Source organism: Lactuca virosa, chromosome 6 (genome assembly GCF_052849685.1).
Source record: "Lactuca virosa cultivar CGN04683 chromosome 6, Lactuca_virosa_CGN04683_v6, whole genome shotgun sequence".
Lineage (NCBI taxonomy): Eukaryota > Viridiplantae > Streptophyta > Magnoliopsida > Asterales > Asteraceae > Lactuca > Lactuca virosa.
In genome coordinates this window covers 165,802,308-165,824,707 of record NC_136431.1, presented here as the reverse complement: position 1 = coordinate 165,824,707, position 22,400 = coordinate 165,802,308, and the positions used below count along the sequence as shown (strand labels likewise).

The 22,400-nt window shown below is 35.5% G+C and overlaps 1 protein-coding gene across 2 annotated transcripts; it reads right to left on the bottom strand.

Annotated features, from left to right (window-relative positions):
* Positions 1–1,041: 1,041 nt before the first annotated feature.
* Positions 1,042–3,663, bottom strand: LOC145120513 (pentatricopeptide repeat-containing protein At5g66520-like). Of its 2 annotated transcripts, none has more exons than XM_079056320.1 (3): positions 3,309–3,663; positions 3,146–3,195; positions 1,042–3,018 (listed from the first exon to the last, which is right to left on the bottom strand). In XM_079056320.1, exons 1-3 carry the CDS (start codon positions 3,488–3,490, stop codon positions 1,157–1,159), a joined length of 2,094 nt encoding a protein of 697 aa, XP_078912446.1. In that variant the 5' UTR covers positions 3,491–3,663; the 3' UTR covers positions 1,042–1,156. The 2 variants fall into 2 exon arrangements, with proteins under 2 accessions (XP_078912446.1, XP_078912447.1); XM_079056321.1 differs by having other exon boundaries at positions 3,129–3,195; positions 3,309–3,662.
* Between the last annotated feature and the right edge of the window lie 18,737 nt (positions 3,664–22,400).

Below are 22,400 nucleotides of genomic sequence, written 5' to 3'. Positions count from 1 at the left end.
AGATGTTTGGAGAGACCGTATCCCTTGCAATGGGTTTCAAATAGCTCATGCCATATGTCATAATTCATTCTTTCAAGATCAAGAACTAAGGGAATTGCATGTTTGATGTTAATGGAGGAAGAAGGTTTGTCAAGAAGAGACGCAAAAGAGGATGAATCCTTGCTAGTCATGATTGATGAAGTAGAGGGAGGGAAACAAAATCGAGAATAGAAAGAAAAGAAGTGTCGATTCAATGGCTAGGGTTCTCTAATACCATGTAATTGTGATAAAACCTCATGCATTCCTCTACTTCAATAAACATATTTATACAAATATACCTCAATGGGCCAAGGGCCACGTATGAGCTAATAATCTAAATACAAAAACTATAAATCAAAATATATACGCTAACAATAACCTATTTATCTAAAATGTTTGGTTGAATTGTGTATATCAACCCATTTAAATAAATATGTTGAGTTGGGTTGAAAACTTCAACCCAATTAATAAATGAGTTGAACCTGGATCCAACTCAGATCGACCCATTGTCAGTTCTAATCTTAAAGCCCATGTGAATGTAATATGTAATTGATCTTATTCAAGTTAATTTGGACTTGACCTTTTTTTATAACAAACCTGAAATCCAATTCTAATTATCAGAAAATTCTCAAATAGATGTTCCCTGAAATGGTTGCTAGGAAGGCGGGAGATGAGCGGAAAGTCTTCAAACTCTTCCCACTATTGTCAAATTTTACAGATTAACCAGTTTTAACACTTGGAAAACAGGTTTTGTCAATAGAAATCAATAGACGCAAACTGATTTTGTCACTGCCTCATATATCAAAGGAACCCTACAATATCAAGTAACGAATACCGACAGTTTTAATCAATAGCTTAAGGAATAAAATTTTAATCTGTTATTTCCGCTACATTCATATAACTTACATTAAGTTGTTTTTTGTAAAACCATGTTGCCACAAGATCAAAGACGGGTTGCATTTTTGTATTCCATAGCACTTATCAACACACATTTATGGATTATATGTGAAAAAGGAATGTATATAGTGTGTAAATTAGAACAATGGTTTATAAAAATCAAACACATAAGATTAAACAAAACAAAATATGGTTGTTGAAGTAAACTCTTTACTTTAGTTGCTACCCTAAGAGATCAAAATCACCAATAATCATTACACGAACATACGCCATCTTTAAAATGATGAAATCGACTTCTATCCCTCACAATTATTTCCCTCTCAAAACACTTGGAAACCAATTTACTCACCTCATGACAATCCTTACACACCCTCAAATTCTTAGTAATCCTTAAAACCTCCCCCGGTTTACTTTTCAACAAACCATAAGCAATCGCTAGTTTCTCACTATGATAAAAAACCGGGTTTTCCACATCCTCTTCTTCACTAATATCATGCAACACATTCTCACTTTCCGGTTCATATCCCATAGATTTAATCGAACTCAACATTTCATTGACTTTTTCATATATCTGTTTCGAATCCCGATGAACTCTCCCCCCTGCAATAAACTCATTAATACTACCCTCGATTTCGATTTGTGAAAAACCCGGTTCTTTTTTAACGCCTCTATCGTTCATGAGCTTCCTAATTTTAGCAACGGATTCCCATTTTGATGAGTTGGCGTATATGTTAGCTAATAATACATACCTTCCGCTATTATGAGGCTCCAATTCTATGACTTTTTCCCCGATTTTTTCTCCTAATTCGACATTGTTATGGATTTTACAAGCTCCAAGAAGTGCACCCATAACACCCACATCTGGATTCATTGGCATCTCGTTTATAAGGTCAATGGCGGAATCGAACATTCCGGCCCTTCCAAGCATGTCCACCATGCATCCGTAATGCTCCATTCCGGGTGTAATCCCGTGAGATTCCACCATGTGTTTGAAATAATAACGACCTTGTTCGATTAATCCCGAATGAGCACACGCGCTTAATAAGTTCACGAATGTAATGTAGTCCGGAGATACCGATTCCGTTTCCATTTTCTTGAAGAGGTCAATGGCGGAATCACCTTTTCCATGCATCGCGAATCCCCCGATCATGGAATTCCAAGAAGAGATGGAAACGGAAACGGAATCGGAATTGGAATCGGAATTGGAATTGGATTTGGATTTGGTTAACTCGTTGAATGTTTCGAGTGCCTTTTCGAGTGAACCGCATTTGCAGTACATATCGATGATGGTGGAGGCGAGTTTTGGGTCGATTTGGATTCCGTTTCTCTTGATGTAATCGTGAATCCATTCCCCTTGTTTTAATGCTCCGAGTTTTGTACATGCTGATAACATGCTTGCTGCTATAAATTTGTCTAATTTGATGTGGTTTGATTGCATTTTGTTGAACAATTGAAGGGCTTCGTGGAAACGGTTGCTTTGGATGTATGCAGAAATCATGGCGTTCCAGGAAACAGGGTTTCTTTCTGGCATTTTATCGAACACTTTGCGAGCCTCATTGATGTATCCCAGTTGGGAATAGCCAGTAATTAGTGTTGTCCAAGAGATGGGATCTGGGTGAGGCATTTTGTCGAACACCTTCCTTGCTTCCTGCAAGTGCTTGAAGGTAACATACATATGAATCAAATTGTTCTGAGAGAACCCATCTGAAGAGTATCCGAATTTCAAAATCTGGGCATGAACTTGCTTGCCTTCTTCAATGGCGTTGTGTAAAGAGCAAGCTCTTGTGACAGGAGGGAAACTGAACTTATTGGGTGTAACAGAACTTTGTAACATTTGGGAGTACAAAGATATGCATTCTTTGGGATGTTGGAATTGGAGGTAACCCCTAAAAATGGTGTTGTAAATGAATGTGTCTGGCTGTGGCAATTTGTCAAACACCTTGAGTGCATAACCCAAATCGCCGTTTTTTGAGATAGCACAGAACTTGATGATCCTACCGATGGCATCGTTATCATACGAAAGGCCAATTTTGATGATCTGGGAGTGGTATTGCTTCAGCTCCTCCATGGTTGAGCATGACTCTAGGCCTTCATGGAGCTGGACTGAGTTAACAAAAAAACAACATTCACCAGAGAGCTAAAACATGCTAATAAACACTAGAATTGTCACCCAAAAACAATGTTTCATATCAAATAGAGAGGGTTTGAAGCGCCTTAAGCAGATGAAGACCTTTTTTCGACGAATCCAGGGCATTTGGTTTGGGGTTGGACATCACAAACCTACATAGGTAAACCAAACCAACAGCAAACGTGTTGAATATACAGACGAGATCATTTGATCTGAAGATAAATTGAACACAAACTGTATATCATCAAAATTCTAATTGACTTGCCTATTGATCAGCGTATTGTTGCCCTTTGGGAGATAATCGGTAGGCAAATTAATGATCACTGCACTGCACCGTAGAGACCTACGAGACTTGTTCTTGGGACCACCATTCTTAGTAGCATATGGAAATGAAGGTAGCTTTGCGGGTTCCATAGAAAGACCGTTTATTGGCATGATTTCAAGCATCCTGAATCACTACAGAGATGAAAGCAGCTGATGAATCGCTCTACACTGCTACAAGGAACTCCGAAGATGCAGCACAAAATGGATGACAGGGGAGCTTGCAATTGAAGACGAACAACTGAAGGGGAGTGGCGTGTCAGGTGTAGAGATGAAGCTAGACGATTATCCGTTCGTTGGCTAGTTCATATAATAAAAATCTACGCAATCTTAACGATAACGAGTAAATTACAGTTTCGGTCCATCATTTTAATTGATTTTTGTATTTTTGGTATAAATTTTTTTCTTATAGTTTTTGATCCTTATTTATGTTTTTGTAACGTTGTACTCCAAATAAGTTGACTATATTAGCCTTATCTTATCTTATGGATACATTATATAATTTAATATTAAATAATTATTATATTACTTCGATCGACAATTCTCATCTCTCTTCCCGTCGTATTGAATCACCCTCACCACCTTCTCCTCGGCTTCTACCGTTCTACATTCTCAACCATATCTCCAAATCCCCGCTAATCAATGATGGTAACAACACAACTTGTTTACAATTCATGTGCACTTAGTTGGTGTTCGAAGAAGGTTTCAATCATCACGTGCAAATGTATTATCCGCATTTGAAGTGAAATTACACACCAAATACCCTCCTTCGTCACAATCGACGTGTGTTTTTAATGTTCTTTCTCCTACATATCATACCCAGAGCATCCATAATGGTAGTTTAATGAGAGTGTTGAATGAGTTGATAAGTCTAGTGTCATTCAATGGATGAAACTCTACCATTGTGAGATGTCACATTGACATTCAATGGATTTTGAGTTCAATGGTCATTGAACTCAAAAATGGACAAATTGAAAGTTTTTAATTCTTAAATGTATACCATAAATTACATTTTGTAATATTGTATTAAACTTTGTAGAGTTCAATGCATTATAGAAAAAAAATCATAGATTTGTATGAATTGTAGAAAGATAATGTGGCAATTCATTAAACTTCATAGAGTTCAATACATTGTGGATGCCCTCGTAAAATATATATATATATATATATATATATATATATATATATATATATATATATATATATATATTAACATAAATAAACTTATTTTTTTCCCCTTTTATGTCTTTTTGCCTTTAATTTTTATGTCTTTTTGCCTTTAATGGCCTTTAAAGCACCAAGGTTTGGCTACACACAAGAATGATAAAAGAAAATTAACATGAAGAACCTAAATCCATATAAAATGAGAATATCACAACCCCCTCCATGTTTACATTGCCAATTTCCTTTGACTAGGGATGAGCAAAAGGACCGAACCGGCCGGAACCGGACCCGACCCGGGAATCGGCTTCGGCCAAAATCAAGAACCGAACCGGCCCGACGGTTCTACCGGTTACCGGTTCTTGTCGTGTCTTCAAATGTTGGAACCGGTCCTCGAAAAATAGCATCATACGGTTCTGGTTTTTGCCGGTTCTACCGGTTCCGGTTATATCGGTTCCAGTTCCTACCGTTCCCGGTTCCAAAAATCCACAAAAATAACGTCCCAGTCCCGGCCCGACCGGTTCCATCGGGTTCCGGTTCCGGTGCCGGTACCGGTTCCGGCCGGTTCCCCGGTCCATATGCTCATCCCTACCTTTGACGATGGATTCCGAGTTAAACTTCCCAAATTTATCGGCATGGTCTTGAATTGATAATCTAAGTTCCTCGATTGTAGCCTTGTTTTGTGGAAGCGGATCTGGTTGCTCAAAGAGCTCCTTAGTTGGACCAATGCTACACATGCTTATGGCAACATGCAACAATCACCGAAAGGAGAAAAGAAGATCATCGATGTTTAGATCGTGAAAATGGTTGAGGTGAGAAGAGGGTGAGTGTCAGAGAGTGGTGTACTAAAAATAATATAGTAATGATAAAATTGCAAAAATGATCTCAGCGGGTTGTTATTTTGTTGGAAATAGTTAAAACATTGTTAAAACTTTGGATATGGTCTTTTTTAGTTATTGATTTGGTCATCGTCAAAATTGAAAATAGTATTTACCCTTTTTTAACATTTTATAAACATTGTTATAATTTTTTTATGTTTCATTAAAATAAAAGGTCAACACACCCACACCCCACCCCATTCCCTCTCCCGACACTGAATTTTGCTCTCCCTCCCCCTTCGACTTCACTCCCACCACCATGGGATGATAAAAAGAATATAAAGAATCCACTCTCTTACCTAAAATTCCAATCTCTTCCAACCTTCAAAATGAATTGTTTGGTGATTCACGAAATAAAGGAGTCACGAGAATCGTGAATATTTAACGAAAAATTCAACCATGATAGTTTGAAAAATCAAATTCGTTTCCCTGTATTCTATGTCTCTTTTAATCTTTAAAATGAGCTAGGGGTGGGGTTAGTGATTAGATACGTGGGATGGATTATAGCTCTTTCCTTTGTTACGTCTCTCATGATCTTCATTAATTTTTTTTCAAGCTTCTTTTTTGGTGTAAGTTTTTTTCAAGCTTTTGTGAAGATGATAAAAGCAAAACAGAAAAGAGAAAAGATATATATATATATATATATATATATATATATATATATATATATATATATATATATATATATATATATATATATATATATATATATATATATATATATATATATATAGAGAGAGAGAGAGAGAGAGAGAGAGAGAGAGAGAGAGAGAGAGAGAGAGAGAGGGTTCAAATGTTTAAAGTAAGTATTGTGTTATTGTATGTATCAATGTGGGCCAATCAAAATTAAATAAAAAATTAAATAATTAAATAAATAAATATGGGTAATTTAGTAATTTGTTTAGTAACTTCCAAAAATAATCCCTATAATCATGGTATTGATTTATAACCTAAATAAATAAGGGTGTTTTTGCTTTCAGTGGATCCACTTAAAAGATTAGGGCTTTTAAACCCGTGTTCATTTTGATCGGGCAAAGATGGATTCCGCCTACATCGTGAATCCTCCAAAGTCCAAACGATTTCGTCTCCGGCCAAACGTAGGCGTCTCGGGCTACACCAGAAGACTGTCAATCGGTGCTGGTCACTTCCGCTGCTCACCACTGGCGTTTCCTCCACGCTGCTTACCTCCGGCCACACGAGACGACCCTTAGTCGACTGCTCACCTCCGGCTATCCCGCCGGCATCCACGCGACGACACCCATCTACCGCAAGGCTTTCATCTCCGGCGTATACACAACCGACGACTCCACTCCAGTCGGCGATTCCATCACAGGTAAGATCTTCGATTTCTATCAAAGGTTCGATTTTTGAACCATAATCTTCCATCAGTTCGATTTTTTTTAACGAGTTTACTTCGATTCTATTGCACCTTAGGGTTCGATTTGCTGTATGTGTGTGATGGTTTATTCAACCCTACTGTTCTCAACTCTGCTTCAACCCTTTGCTTTTGCATTCTGATTTTCTAAGCATCGAGAGGTCAACTCTTTAATTTTGATTTTCAAAGCATTGTGATTTATTGATATTTATTCAATCTATGATTCACTTGATATTTCTCTGCAATTTCATTGTTTAGGTGGACCATATTCACTGGTCGAATGAGACAAAATGAAATTTCTCAAGACATCCATTGTGTAGGTGGACCAATACTTGTGAATGGAACAATTTGACACCGAACTGTTTTGGTTGGACATTAGCTTTGAATAAAACATCCACTGGTGTAAATCTTGCAAAATAAAAAGGATTATCAAATTCATAGGAAATTGCCCTTTTGTAACTTGTTGGATGAATGTGTGGACAAAGACAGGAGTTACTAAAAGGTCAAAAGCTAATTCAGGCATTGATTTTCACGGTGTTCTAGTGGATTTGGAAGTGGTGCGCTCTTCAACTCTACAAAAGAAAGCATTCAAGTTAATTTATTCAATTCCAATTCTATCGGAATGGAATCACGAATTCAAATTCTATCGGAATGGAAACACGAATTCTAATTTTGTTGGAATGGAGTATGGATATTTTCTCATTGATTATACATGTTCTACAATTTTTGGTTATTGGTTTTGGTGCAGTTAACAAGTCCGCATATTTTTCCAAAGGAATATAGTTTTTTATTTATCATTTGCTAATGTGTTATTGGATTCTAAACTACAATTGGAAGTTGATGCTTGAAGAAGTTGATGCTTGAAGAACGGACAACAAAATTGAAAGTGTTTCTCAGCAACATTATTCTTTTAGAATGAATTAGTGTATTTGTTAGATTTTTGATGTTTTTTTTTCCGATTTGAAAGTTTTTTAGTTTTATTCTTTTACAATAAATGTAATTCTTAGCAATTGTTACATGTATTATATAAGAATTAATGTAATTTTTTGTTTTAATTCTTCAATTGATGGTTCGAGAATTTTGTTATTCTACAAGAAATTTTTAAAGTCATGATCAAGAAATATGTTCAAGAATATTTTTATTATTTTATGGTTCAAGAATATTTTTATTTTTGAACATACTCAAACATATTCTGCCGGAATTTCCGAATTAAAAACCTTATAATTCGTAAAATCGGATTTTTAAAATAAATAGAATCTATGATCCCTTAAAATATGCAAATTTCCTTTATTAAATCTATATTAACTGACTAAATTACCCTTGTAATTAATTAAGATGATATTTTTCAATTATATTTAATTCAATAATATATATTAATCACTTTCTTAAAATAAGTAAATTTGATTGGCCCACATTTATGCATACAATAACACAATAATTACTTTGAATAGAATAACCTAAGCCTATATATATATATATATATATATATATATATATATATATATATATATATATATATATATATATATATATATATATATATATATCGAGAAAAAATAAAAGGTTGAGAATGGGGGAATCATTCTCAGTCAGTCATTTTTATATATGTAAAACACATTTAGATTAAGTCATTCTGAATCTTTCATTCGTTCTTCATCAACACCATCTGTTATTCATTCATTTGGATCGTTCCTCTGTTCTTCATCAACATCATATCTTCTCCATAAACATCATTTGTTCTTCATCAACGTCATCTGTTCTTCATAAAAAAAACATCAACGTCACCTGTTCATCATCAAAAAACATCGACACTTCATAAAACATCAATTCTTCATCAAAAATCTTCGTTATTTCATCAAAATGTTGTGATTCATCATCAAAAACATTTATTTGTACTATTAAGTGTAAGTCGTGATTCAATCTTGTCCAGTTTCGTTGATGTCAAGCAAAATCGATAAACATAATCCATATTTATCGATGTCACATCATTTTGCGATCGTCAGTCATCGAAACTTCATCAATCGAACCTTCACCAATATCAAAAAACAGATAGCAATCGAAAGTGCATCAACATAACCATATATTTGAAGATTTTTTTTAAATCGCTTTTCAGGCTTGAAAAACTTCGTTTTTCATAAAAATTTTCACAATTTTTGATCTAAACCTACTGATTATTGATCAATTTTGATAGTATTTGATTTGTATTGTAATTATTGGCTTCAATTGTTAATTTTTTACCATAATTATATAAGTTAATTTATTTGCACGCCAACTGTTCGATGAAATGCATAAACTAAATATATAACGTAATATTCACAAGTGAATATGTCTTTACACGAGAATCAATGTATGTCTTTTAAAAATACAGAGTAACTATGTAATTCATATGTGAATAACATATAAAAATTATTTTTACATGCGAATACATGTAATATTCACAAATGAATACAGGTAATATTCATAAATGATAATGTATTTTTTTCGAAAAAAAAACATTGTTTTGAGGTCCTAAGCAAGTTTCTAATTCATATGTGAATAACATATAAGAATTATATCCGCATGTGAACATATGTAATATTCACAAATGAATATATATGTAATAATCAAATGTGAATATATATGTATTATTCACAAATGAATAAAACTGTCAATAAAACCGAGGACTACAAAATATATAAAATTAAAGATAAAAAAAAGTATTTGATAAGAATATATATTTATTCACATACAACTAATTTTTTTAGGTTAATAAAATAATTATATAAGCATATATATTTTTATTAATGTTATATTCATTTGTGAATAAATGATAACTTTTTTTTTCGGAAAATTATAAAAATAGGAAAAAGTCATTTTGAGGCCCTAAACAGTCCCGAATGGCCGAAAAACACCGTACGTCACGGCGAAGCGGTGAGTTTTTTAAATCGCACCATTTTACATCAAATATGTGAATTTCGTCCAATTCCGAGACTCAACTTCATTGCGGCAAATTGTTTTGATGATGTCACTAAATTTTCATTCCTACTAGTGATGACATCATCATGACATGCTATTTATTCATATATGAATAAAGTTTAGAAATCATTACGACATATTTACTGATGATGTTACTAACTTCAATCTCACTAGTAAAAACATCATTGTAATCTGTTATTTTTATTTATGTGAATAAACTACACATGTTGATTTATTTATTTTGTGAATACAACCTTTATATATAAAAATAAATAATACACTATAAGAATTGGTTTGTGAATAGTTTTTTTGTATATTGTAACAATATTATTTTACATGTAAAATCAACATTATACTAAAACAAACAACATTGTATTGGTTAATACACATAAAAAATGTGAATATTATATGATATATGGTTAATACACATAAAAAATGTGAATATTATACGATACCTGAAAAATATGTGAATACACATAAAAAATGTTAAAAATATAATTTTAGTTCATAATAATAGCGATTTATCACATTCTAGTTATCACATGGTATATTCACACATGAATGTATAATCATATGTGAATATTATATGATATATGTTGTTTATATTATATATTTACATGTGATATTACATGGTATATTCACAAATGAATATTACATAGTATATTCACATATGAATATTATATGGTATATTTACTTGTGAATATTACGCATTCTAGTCACATCTAAATATTGCATGGTATATTCATTCATGAATATTAAATAGTATATTCACATATGAATAATATATAGTATATACACTTGTGAATATGATACAGTATATTCATATTTAAATATTAAACGATGCATTCACTTGTGAATATTACATAATATTTTCACTTGTAAGTATTAGATGATATATTCACTTATGAATATTAGATGATATATTCATATGTGAATATTACACAGTTTATTCACATATGAATATTACACAGGATATTAACATATGAATATTACAAGGTATATTCACAAATATATATATATAATTTTTATATATTATTCACATATAAATAACATATAAAATTGTCACATCTAAATATTGCATGGTATATTCATTCATGAATATTACACAATATATTCACATATGAATAATATATAGTATATACACTTGTGAATATGATATAGTATATTCATATTTAAATATTAAATGATGCATTCACTTGTGAATATTACATAGTATTTTCACTTGTAAGTATTAGATGATATATTCACTTATGAATATTAGATGGTATATTCATATGTGAATATTACACAGTTTATTCACATATGAATATTACACAGGATATTAACATATGAATATTACAAGGTATATTCACAAATATATATAATTTTTATATGTTATTCACATATGAATAACATATAAAATTGTCACATCTAAATATTGCATGATATATTCATTCATGAATATTACACAACATATTCACATATGAATAATATATAGTATATACACTTGTGAATATGATACAGTATATTCATATTTAAATATTAAACAATGCATTCACTTGTGAATATTACATAGTATTTTCACTTGTAAGTATTAGATGATATATCCACTTATGAATATTAGATGGTATATTCATATGTGAATATTACACAATTTATTCACATATGAATATTACACAGGATATTAACATATGAATATTACAAGGTATATTCACCAATATATATAATTTTTATATGTTATTCACATATGAATAACATATAAAATTGTATATTTGTTTTGTGTTTTAATAATCATATACTGATTAAGGTGCGAAAACATATTCATATGTAAATATAACGTGGTAATTTAGTTTATGCATTTCATCAAACAGTTGGAGTGCATACAAGTAAGCTTTTTTAAAAATGCTAAAAACATGATACTTTGACTATTTAAAACTTACAAAATAGTAGATTGATAGAGAATTATATGAAAATTTTCAAAAAAAAATGATTTGATGTTTTTCTAACCTTAATTTCAAAGTTTTGTTTGATGATCGATCTTGAATGAATGATATGAACTGAAACTGTTGTTGATTATCGATGATGTCGATCTAATGACATTGGGAGTATATGTAATCGTAGATGTTGAATATATGCTTGTATTCAAGCATAATTGAAGGTTGGATTGAAAGAACCAAAAACAAATTTTTTTTTTGTCTACTATTGAATGATGTTGATGAACGTGTTTTTGAAGAAGATGGATGATTGATTAACACTGGATGATGTTGATCAAGGATTTAATTGAAGAAATCTGGATGATCGTTGAAGGTTGGAGAAGAAATTTGGATGATGAACGATCGAGTAGTAATGAATTTGAATTGTGATCAAATTATCCACAGTTACGTATCTGTGATTGAAGGATATCATATCATATTTACAAGTTTGCCACCGTGTATTTTATGTTAAGATGCTAATTAAATGATTGGCTGAGAATATTCTCCCATTCTCAACCTTTTTTTTCTCAATTGAACCCTCCTCTCTCTCTCTCTCTCTCTCTCTCTATATATATATATATATATATATATATATATATATATATATATATATATATATAATAGAATATAACTAGGATTTTATTATAAGAACATCTACACTTTCCTAATATACGTTTCCTTATGACTCAAGGACTTTAGTACTTGGACAACACTCCAAGACTTGTGATATGGACCAAACATGCATAACTTGCCACATTGGACTCAGACATTCACCAACAATCACCCCCTGAATCTCTGAGTCGAGGGTAATTCTTGCACGCCAAGCAATGCTCTCATCTCTGCGAACCTTATTTGTGCTAAGGCCTTCGTAAGTGGATCTTCTCATTGCTTATCTCCCGAAACATGTTCAACAATCACTTGCTCGTTTTCCACTCGCTCTCGAATAAAGTGGAATCGAGTGTAAATGTGTTTACTTCTTCCATGAATGACAAGATTCTTTGACAATGCTATTGTTGATTTGTTGGCTATGCGAATCAACACCTTCTGTTTCTTCATTCATGTCATCGCAGTGTAACATACACGTTTTGAAATCGTTTTTTGTAAATGTTAAAAGTAAATAATATTATGTAATATTGAGTATTGAGTTCTAACAGATAGTTTTTTTACTAGAAATGAAGTAAAACTATGTTTAGAATCAATCGGAAAATATTGGAAGTCTTATGAGATTCCAATCAAAAGACAAATATCGAAATTTAACGAAAATATAAAATTTGAAATAAGTAAAATTTTATTATTGAAAGTTGTAAAGAATCTTGTTAGAAACATTTAGACGAAAACCTCATCGAAATCCGAGTTATAACGAAGAAGTTATGACCAATCGAAGATCTGCGACAAAACTGGCACGGTGCCGAATGACGTAAAAAGTGAGTTTTCGATAAACTACTTTTTAGCCTTGGTGATCTAAATGAAAGTCGTAGTATTTGTTAAACCGAAAATTTTCATAAAAAGAACGTCCAAATCTGACTTCGTATGAGGAAGTTATGATTTTTCTAAGTTTCGGAATAGCATTAGACAACTAAAAACTCGAAATAAAGATCGAGTGATTTTTAGCCAACACAACCTAAACGAGAATCGAAGATCTCGTCGATTGTAGTTCAACGGTAAAAAGACAGAAGAAAACGGATGTCAGATGAAGAAGTTATGAATTTTTAGCGGACTTTTCCTGTCCCGACCCGTTAAAAATATAATATTAAAAATGAATTCAAAATTAGCCGACGGAGTCTAAACAAAAATTGTAGAGCATAATCTTGCCTACGCGTGGATATAAAGAACGTCAAAAACGGAGCTCGTACGAAAAAGATATGAATTTTCGAAGTTTTTAATAAAAATAAATGAAAATTCGAAGCCTTATCCGAAGGGTACGCCCAGCGTACTTAGTTTCGTACGCCCAGCATACTTCGCACTTGCAGGGCCTCGGATCAGCCACGTCGTCGGTCTTCGCTCGGATGCCACATATCGGATAAGATTGCCACGTCCGAGACCCGGGTTCCGATCAGAGGACACGTCTCGCATGTACGCCCCGTGTACGAAGGCTACACCCCGCGTAGATGGCCGCGTCGCAGTACGCCCAGCGTACAGAGGACTTACGCTCAGCGTAGTCAGCAGCTTCGGTCCCCTATAAATAGAGACCGAGGGTCTCCAGAACTATGTTACATTTTCTTATTTCCTTTCACTCTAAAACCCCTTTTAGCCCACTTTTAACCCCCAGAAGCCCCAGTATCATTCCCGACACCCGAAGCAAGCCCCGACGCTCCGAAGTTCCCGATAAAATTATATTTACAAGCCGAAACTTTGCCCGTGTAAGGCCGGTTTTCATCTAAAATTCCCGGTTTCGTCACAAAAAGTCATATTTAGAGCCGTAGTGCTGCCCAAATTATCATTTAATCCTCGGTTATTTCACGGTGAGTTCAATATAGGGACAATTTTATGTTATGTGTTATATGTTCAATGTGTTTTCCCATGTTATTATGATAATGAGCTATACCTTTGACCATGAAGTGTATGACATAAGCATCACTTGGGTACTGGTATGTAGCCTTTAGGCATGAAGTGTATGACATAAGCATCACTTTGGCATTAGCAGAATACAAAGATAGGGCTGAAAGCCTGTGTATCCTAGCGAAATGATATTCTGAAATTATATTTTCTGCCCCACTTGGGCTAAAGTCTTATTGATGTATATCAAGTATTGAAATTGTTATGTCTCATTGATTACAAATCTTTGAATCAGATTATTCGTTGATATGGAAAGTCTGTCATATGATACTCATTTGTCTTTCTTGTTCCTTGTCCCTCTTTGCTTCTGTCATATTGATATGTATATGGCATAATGTTATATTGTAACTGTTATTGAACTCACTAAGCGTCACCCGCTTATCCCTCTCAATGTTTAAACTATTGCAGGTGATAAGCATCCAGTATAGTTTTATACTGGTAGAAGATGTAGAATAGATAATATTATAACTTTTGTAATGTATTCCTGGGAAAATATGTAATATATAAAACTTTGTAAAAATCTTAATAGTCGGTTTGTATCCAGTCTATTTAAATAAATTATTAATGTAAAATATTGCTTTATGAATATGCATGTAGCATGTTTTTGAGTAACAATGTTTTCAGAAATACGAAAGTTTAGAAAGTTAGGGTCTCTCACGCAGCTAACAACTCCCTTAACCAAATTGCCTGACACGCAGCTGCAGTAGCTATCATGAACTCAGCTTCACATGAGGACAAAGCTACTGTATCTTGCTTTTGGGAGCACCAAGTAATAGGTGAGTCACCATGGTAGAAAACATGCCCTATTGTACTTCTACCATCATCAGCATCTACATTATGACTGCTATCACTGTAACCTATCAAGCTCATATTTTTACTTCGATTATATATTATCCCAAAAGTTGGAGTACCACGCAAGTAACGAAGAATTTTCTTAAAAGCGTATGCATGAGATTCTCTTGGACTTTGTATATAATGGCTAACTACTCCAACCGAATATGCTAAATCTGGACGAGTGTGTAAGAGATATTGTAAGCAACCCACTATTTTTGATACTGGGTAGCTTCAACTTCTGGTTTATCTTCAGCTTTAGATAACATTAGTATTGGCTCCATCGGACATTGAGTTGCATTAAAATCTTGCATGCCTACCTCTTTTAAAATCTTCATAGCATAACTCTCTTGCTTCACCTTTACACAACCATTTTCTTGCAATACTTCAATACCCAAGTAACAAGTTAGTTCGCCAAGGTTTGACATTTCAAACTTTAACGCCATTAGTCTCTTGAATTGGTTTATAAACTCTAAACTTGTTCCCGTCACGAACAAATCATCTACATAAACCGCAACTATTATATATTCTCCATTGGAAACCTTTCTATAAACCGTATTTTCTTGCATGCATCTTTGAAAACCCATATATTTTAACGTGTTAATAAGCTTTAAATTCCATGCTCTCAGATATTGTCGAAGACCGTATAAAGCTTTTGCCAATTTGTAGATTTTTGTTTCTTCACCTTGTTTCACGAAACCTTCCGGTTGACTCACATACACTTCTTCTTTTAAATCTCCATATAAAAATGCCGTTTTTACATATAAGTGATGAATCTTCCATTTGTTCCCGACTGCGATAGCAATCAATACTCTTATTGTCTCGAGCCGAGCTTCTGGCGTGAATACTTCATCAAAATCAATGTCTTGCTCTTGTACATAGCCTTAGCTACTAGACGCGCTTTGTACCTTGTAACTGATCCATTCACATTTCTTTTAATTTTATACAACCATCGTAACCCAATAAGTTTAGCATCTTTAGGTGGAGGAACTAATTTCCAAGTATTATTCTTCTCGATGGAGTCAATTTCGGCCTTCATTGCATCGAGCCAATTCTTGTTCACTTTGGCTTCTTTAAAATTCTTTAGTTCTTCATCGAATGACAAGATTAAATGATCCACATCTAACTCGTAGTCATTTAATCTTATTGGCACCAATAAAGTTCGAGTGGACCGACGAATTGGGACAAAACTTGCATCATTATTTTAATCATCAATAGGTTGCGATGGGCTGCTATCATCATGAGAAGTGTCATTGGTTTGGTCGGTTTGGGCCGGATTAGTGAACTGTTCGGTTTCTGTTGCACTTAGGCTCAAACCACCATTATCTTGGGTTGCTTGACCATTACTCCACAAGACCGTAAATGTACCCGGTTCATTTTCATCTTGATTTTCGGGTTCATTACTCCATGGACATGTCTTATTTTCATCACAAATTACATGGGCACTAATAATAATTTTATTTTCTCTCAGATTATATAACCGAAATCCTCCCGAATTGGGTTCCTTTCCAAAATATACCAATAGTCGTGACCTATCATCAAGCTTCTTTAAATGTTTTGAGACTACTCTGTCATATGCAACACAACCAATACTTTCAAGTCTTCAAGGTTCGATTTTTCACCATAAAATTTCTCGAATGGTGTAGCACCTATCAATGCTCGAGTAGGTTTACGATTTATGATGAACGTTGCATGTCGTAATGCATCGCCCCAAAAGTGGTTTGGAATATCTTTCACTTTCATTAGGCATCGTGTCATCTCTAGAGTCTGATTTCTCCGTTCGACTATACCGTTTTGTTGAGGTGCATAACGAGCCTTCAACATACGTGAAATTACTTTTTCGTCACAAAACGGTTCAACTCAGTCGATGTGGATTTCTCCACCTTTATCTGTATTGAAAGTTTTGATCTCTTTACCAGTTCGTTTTTCAATTGATATCTTGAATCTTTTAATAATTCCGGATGCATCGCTTTTGCGTTTCAAAAGAAAAACCACATATATCTAGAATAATCATCAATAAGAACTAAAATATAAATATTACCCGCTTGGGTGGGGGGATCAACTGGTCCACAAATATCTCCATGCACCATCTCGAGAATATTTGTAGCTCTAAACTTGGCTTTCTTTGCAAACAATTATTTTGTTTGTTTTCCAACCATCCAAGATTCACAAAGTTGGTCTTGATGCTGGATTGTCGGTAAACTTGTGCATCAAGTTTGCCACGCCAAAATTAATGTGCCCAAGTCGTGCGTGCCATAACCAAGATTCCTCATTAAACGTGGCTTGCAAGCAATGTGGTTTTCCAACTTTTAAATTTATTTTGTAGAGTCAGTTTGCACTTCTCGGGACTTTCATAAGCAATCTTCCGCCTCCATCTCACATGGTTTGAAAATCACCTCGCATCCGAATAACATTTCTACGAAGTGATGGGATATAATAAATGTCTTTCATTAATTTTTACTCACTGCTTTTCCATTCGAACAAAACTGACCATTTTCCCTTAATGCTAACACATGACCCATCTCCAAATCTCACTCTACCCATTATGTTTTTATTTCATTCATAAAAATAAGAGTAGTTGCGGGTCATGTGGTTGGTCGCACCATTATCTAAGAACCAAAATCCATCTTCATCGACATTTGCTTCAACATTTGGAGGGATGTATTTGTCTTCGTTCAAGAACATCGTTTCTTGAATTGTATTCATCATAAAGAATGTCCCTTCTTCATGAGTTGTATCTCCTTCGTGTGTCTGATTAAAGTTAGCCTCATGATTTTTGATTCGGGTCGGGCATCTTGAAGCAAAGTGACCATACTTGTCATATCGGTAACATTGAATATTTGAGAGATCTCTTTGCTCGCGTTGTTTTCCCTTTTGCTTTTGATCTTCATGATTTTTAGAGGATTCTGAGTGACCGTGAGCTTGTGCGTTACCTCGACATGTCCACCGCCATGTCCTCCATCACGTCCTCTTCATCGGTTATTTGAACCCCAACCTCTACCTCTTGATGATTCACTGTTTCTGTTGGACGATTCAGTTTTGGAATAAAGTAATTTATTTTGTGTCTCGATTACTTTATCTTCACCCTTGATTATTTCTTCATAAGCTTTTAAGTGACCAACCATGTCTTCAAAACCTAGCGTCTTAAGGTCCAAAACTTGTTCAAGGGCTGCAACAATGTAAACAAAATGAATAGGGAGGCTCGTAAGAAATTTCTTCGCAAGCTTTTGTTCATTCATGACATCTCCTAGTGAAGCGGATTTCGAAGCAATTCCGGATAATTTTGCAACAAACTCATCTGTTGTACTAGTATCACTCCGTATTTAGATTTTCGAATTCGGTGGTTAGAGTTTGGAGTCGGGATTCCTTTGTAACACCGTAAATTTTGGAATAAATTTTTCATTTTTAAAATCATATAATTCTCATAACACCTTTCACAAAAATCTCATTTATTTAAATTTATAAAACACAACTCCATAATTGTTTGAGTAATAATCCATGATCCTCAAAACATAGCTTTTTCTCTGTGGTGTACAATCAAGCCGGTGCCTTCCCGCGATCCTAAGAAAATCTGAAACACATAACACATAACACAGTAAGCACGAAGCTTAGTGAGTTCCCCAAAATACCAAGCACAAATAGTTAGCCACTCGAGGCTATAGCTCTGTAAGACCCTCCGGTCAATGTGTCTCAGTGGGACCCTCCAGTCCCACAGCTCGTTGGACCCTCCGCTCCGGTCTAAGTTAGAACCTTCCGGTCTCACTACTCGTTGGACCCTCTGGTCCGGTCTAAGTGAGGACCCTCCGGTCTCGTACTCTGATGGACCCTCCGGTCCTAACTCTGATGGCCATGAGTAATATACAGCATAAATCACAAAGAAATAATGTAGGATATCACAATACACAATATAAACACATAAGACATCTCAGTCACCCAAAATACCACTCATGGGAAGTATAGTGAGAAGACTCACCTCGCAAGCAAGCTAGTAACAGTCTCGAACGAGTAACAGTCTCGAACGAGGAAATCTCGAACTAGCCTCCGCCTAACAAATAGGGTAAACATCTCTAATTAATACTCTATTCGTACTCAAATACACCAAAGGCTATACTCTCCCTCTGTCTAACTCTTGAAATGGATAAAAGACCATTTTACCCCTCCATGGTCTCCATTACTCATGATTGACCCAACCCTAAAGTCAACCGAAGTCAAACTCGAGTCAACAGTCCATGTTTGACCCGACTCGCCGAGTGCACCCTTGTTACTCGTCGAGTCCACTCATTTCCTCAGAAGTCTCGTGAAAGTCCATCTCAGCTCGTCGAGTTGACCCCCAACTCTCCGAGTTATCGCATGATTCAGTTCATCGGGACAAACCCTAACTGACTCGTCGAGTTGGCTCATCAACTCGGCGAGTCCATTCAAACCCTTTTCTTATTCAAACGATTTCCAGGCAGGAAACGTTCCCAAACTCCAGATCCAACCTCCCAAGGCTCGAATGCCACGTAAAGCTTCAATATTTACGTTCATGCATGGCATATGATGCTTAAAATGCCAAAATAACTCTAACAAAGGTGATTAACCAGAATAGCTCTTATGTGGCTGAATAAAGCTAAAATCTTTGGACTCTCTGGACCTTACAAGCTCCAGATCTGAAGTCTAGGCCTCCTATTAGGCTCCATGCACTCTTGTTCCAACAAAAGGTATGAAAAACCCTAACTTCCATAATCATGAGATCCAACTAAATAGATGAGAAAGGTGTGGGCTTTTTACCTTCCGGTGAAGCTCCTTGTGAAGAAATGGTAGATCCCACAGCCTCATCTTGCTCCTTGCTTGTAGCTAACTCGTTTCCTTCCAAAAGATCCATCAAAACACTTGATATTAGCACACGCACTCTCTCTTAGCTTCAATGGCCGCCTAGGGTTTTACACAGGAGAGTTGAACAGTAGATGAGCCGCAAATGAGGCTATAAGTGCCTTTAAATAGGCCAGAGGCCCGAAGGTGTAGGGTTTCCTTCAGCAGCGCTGACTCGGCGAGTCGACTCACAGACTCGTCGATTCAGCTCATTAATTTACGTCACCAATTGCAACTCTACTCGACGAGTTGAGGCACCAACTCGTCGAGTCACCCATGCAACTTGTTATTACATATAGAAACGTTATACCTCGGAACCAGGATGTTACAATTCTCCCCCACTTAATTTGATTTCGCCCTCGAAATCGCTCCTTAGCATCACATAGATCAAAACCCAATAGCCCGAGAAGCACCACCAAAAAGGATTCCATACCACACAGCTATCTCCCCCCCTGGACACCTGAATCCAAACTCCCAAACCCAGAAGAGGACAGACCTGCCGCTACGATACCCCTTCAGGCTCTCTAGAATCTGGAAACTCTAGTGGCCTGTCTCACTGCCAGACCGCCGTCTCAAGATATCACCATGATATCCCCGATATCTTACTGCCCCTCTAATTCTCTCGTTGCGACTGATAGAAACAAGTCAATGCCTAAAATTGGCTACCGATTACTCATACCAGGCAAATTAAACAATCCAGATCATACTCAAAGGATTGAAAGGATCACATCACACGAGGGACCCATCCACTGTACTGCAATCAGAACCCATTTGAACAATGAACTCTCAACACCATGTCCCCAGAGTCAAGAAAATGATCAAGCTCGCTCAGAAGTATCCTCTGCCATCTAATAATCGTAAGCCCCAGCTCCCTCTCAAGTATCCCTTTCAACACTGAGCACCAGGTTAACTCCCGACCCAACAGTTGAACCTCCAAAGGTTACCTATAGCATACCTCAAAACGTCTCATTGACTCCCTTCTCACACTAACTATCTCGGCCCGGTGTGACACACAAGTCACATAGCCTTAGCGATCTAAACGAAAGTCGTAGAATATGTTAAACCGAGAGCGTCCATAAAAAGAACGCCCAAATCTGACTTCGTATGAGGAAGTTATGATTTTTCGAAGTTTCTACTTAACGGTGTACAGCCCGAAGTTCGAAAATTAGATCGAGCGGTTTTTAGCCGACACAACCTAAACGAGAATTGAAGATCTCGTTAATAGTGGAGTAACGATAAAAAGACAGACGAAAACGGACGTCGGATGAAGAAGTTATGAGATTCTAACGGACCAATCCTGTCACGGCCTGTTAATAATATAAGTTTTAAAATAAAGTCAAAATTAGCCAAAGGAGTCTAAACAAAAGTTGTAGAGTACGTTCCCGCCTACACGTGGATATAAGGAATATCAAAAAGGGAGCTCGTATGCGAAAGATACGAATTTTAGAAGTTGAGTGTGCAAGTTGCAAAACTGATGCGAGATTTGCTGACGTGGCAACATCTGGGCCGTCCGATGATGATCAAGCCTCGCATCGGATGAGTGACACGTCGCCTCGCTTACGCCCCGTGTCCGAGGACGAGTACGCCCCGCGTACTCCGGTCTTATCCGGTTCCAATACGAGCCACGTGCAAGACAGCTGGATGCGAGCTGGCCCCCTTATCCGAACTACGCCCAGCGTAGTTGCGTTGTACGCCCAGCGTACGGTCCGAAGTCTAGGCCTATAAATACCATGCGAAATGTTCCGGATTTATCACTCATTTCTTCATTCTTTCTCTCACTACTTTCTCACTCTAAGGTTTCTAAACCCTCCTAAACCTAGGTAAACCCCCTAGCACCCGAAGTCTCCAAGAAAAAAAAGAGTTTTTCGGTTTGAAACTCTGCCCGCACGAAGCCCGGTTTTCAAGCAAACTTCCCAATTTCGTCAAAGAAGATTATTTTAAGAAGCGAAGTGTTGTCCGAATCAGTCCTTATCAGGTGAGTGCATAGTCACTTTCATCTTACACATAGATATGAAGTATTTTATATAAATTATGTGTTATGTGTATAAATATATGTTGTCTGTTTACCTGAGATGTTTGCTAGATGAGAGATCTGAACCTCTTTCTTTTCAGATCTGAACTTCTTCCTTTAGATCTTAACATTTTCTTCCAGATCTGAACTTTCTCCTTCAGATCTAGATTTTTCTTCGGGTCTAAACTTTTTCTTTTTAGATCTAAGACTTTTCTTCAAATCTGAATGGTATATGTATTTTTGTCAGATCTAACCCTTTTCTTCCAGATCTGAACTTTTTCCTTCAGATCTAGAATTTCTCACTGCAGATCTGAACTTTTCAGATCTAAACCTGATATATGGATGATTTATACTTGAGATCTGTGCTGGATGAAAGATCTAAACTTCTTCCTTTCCAGATCTGAACTTTTCTTCAGATCTAGACTGTATATGTATTTTATGCTTTGAAAGATATGATGAAAGATTT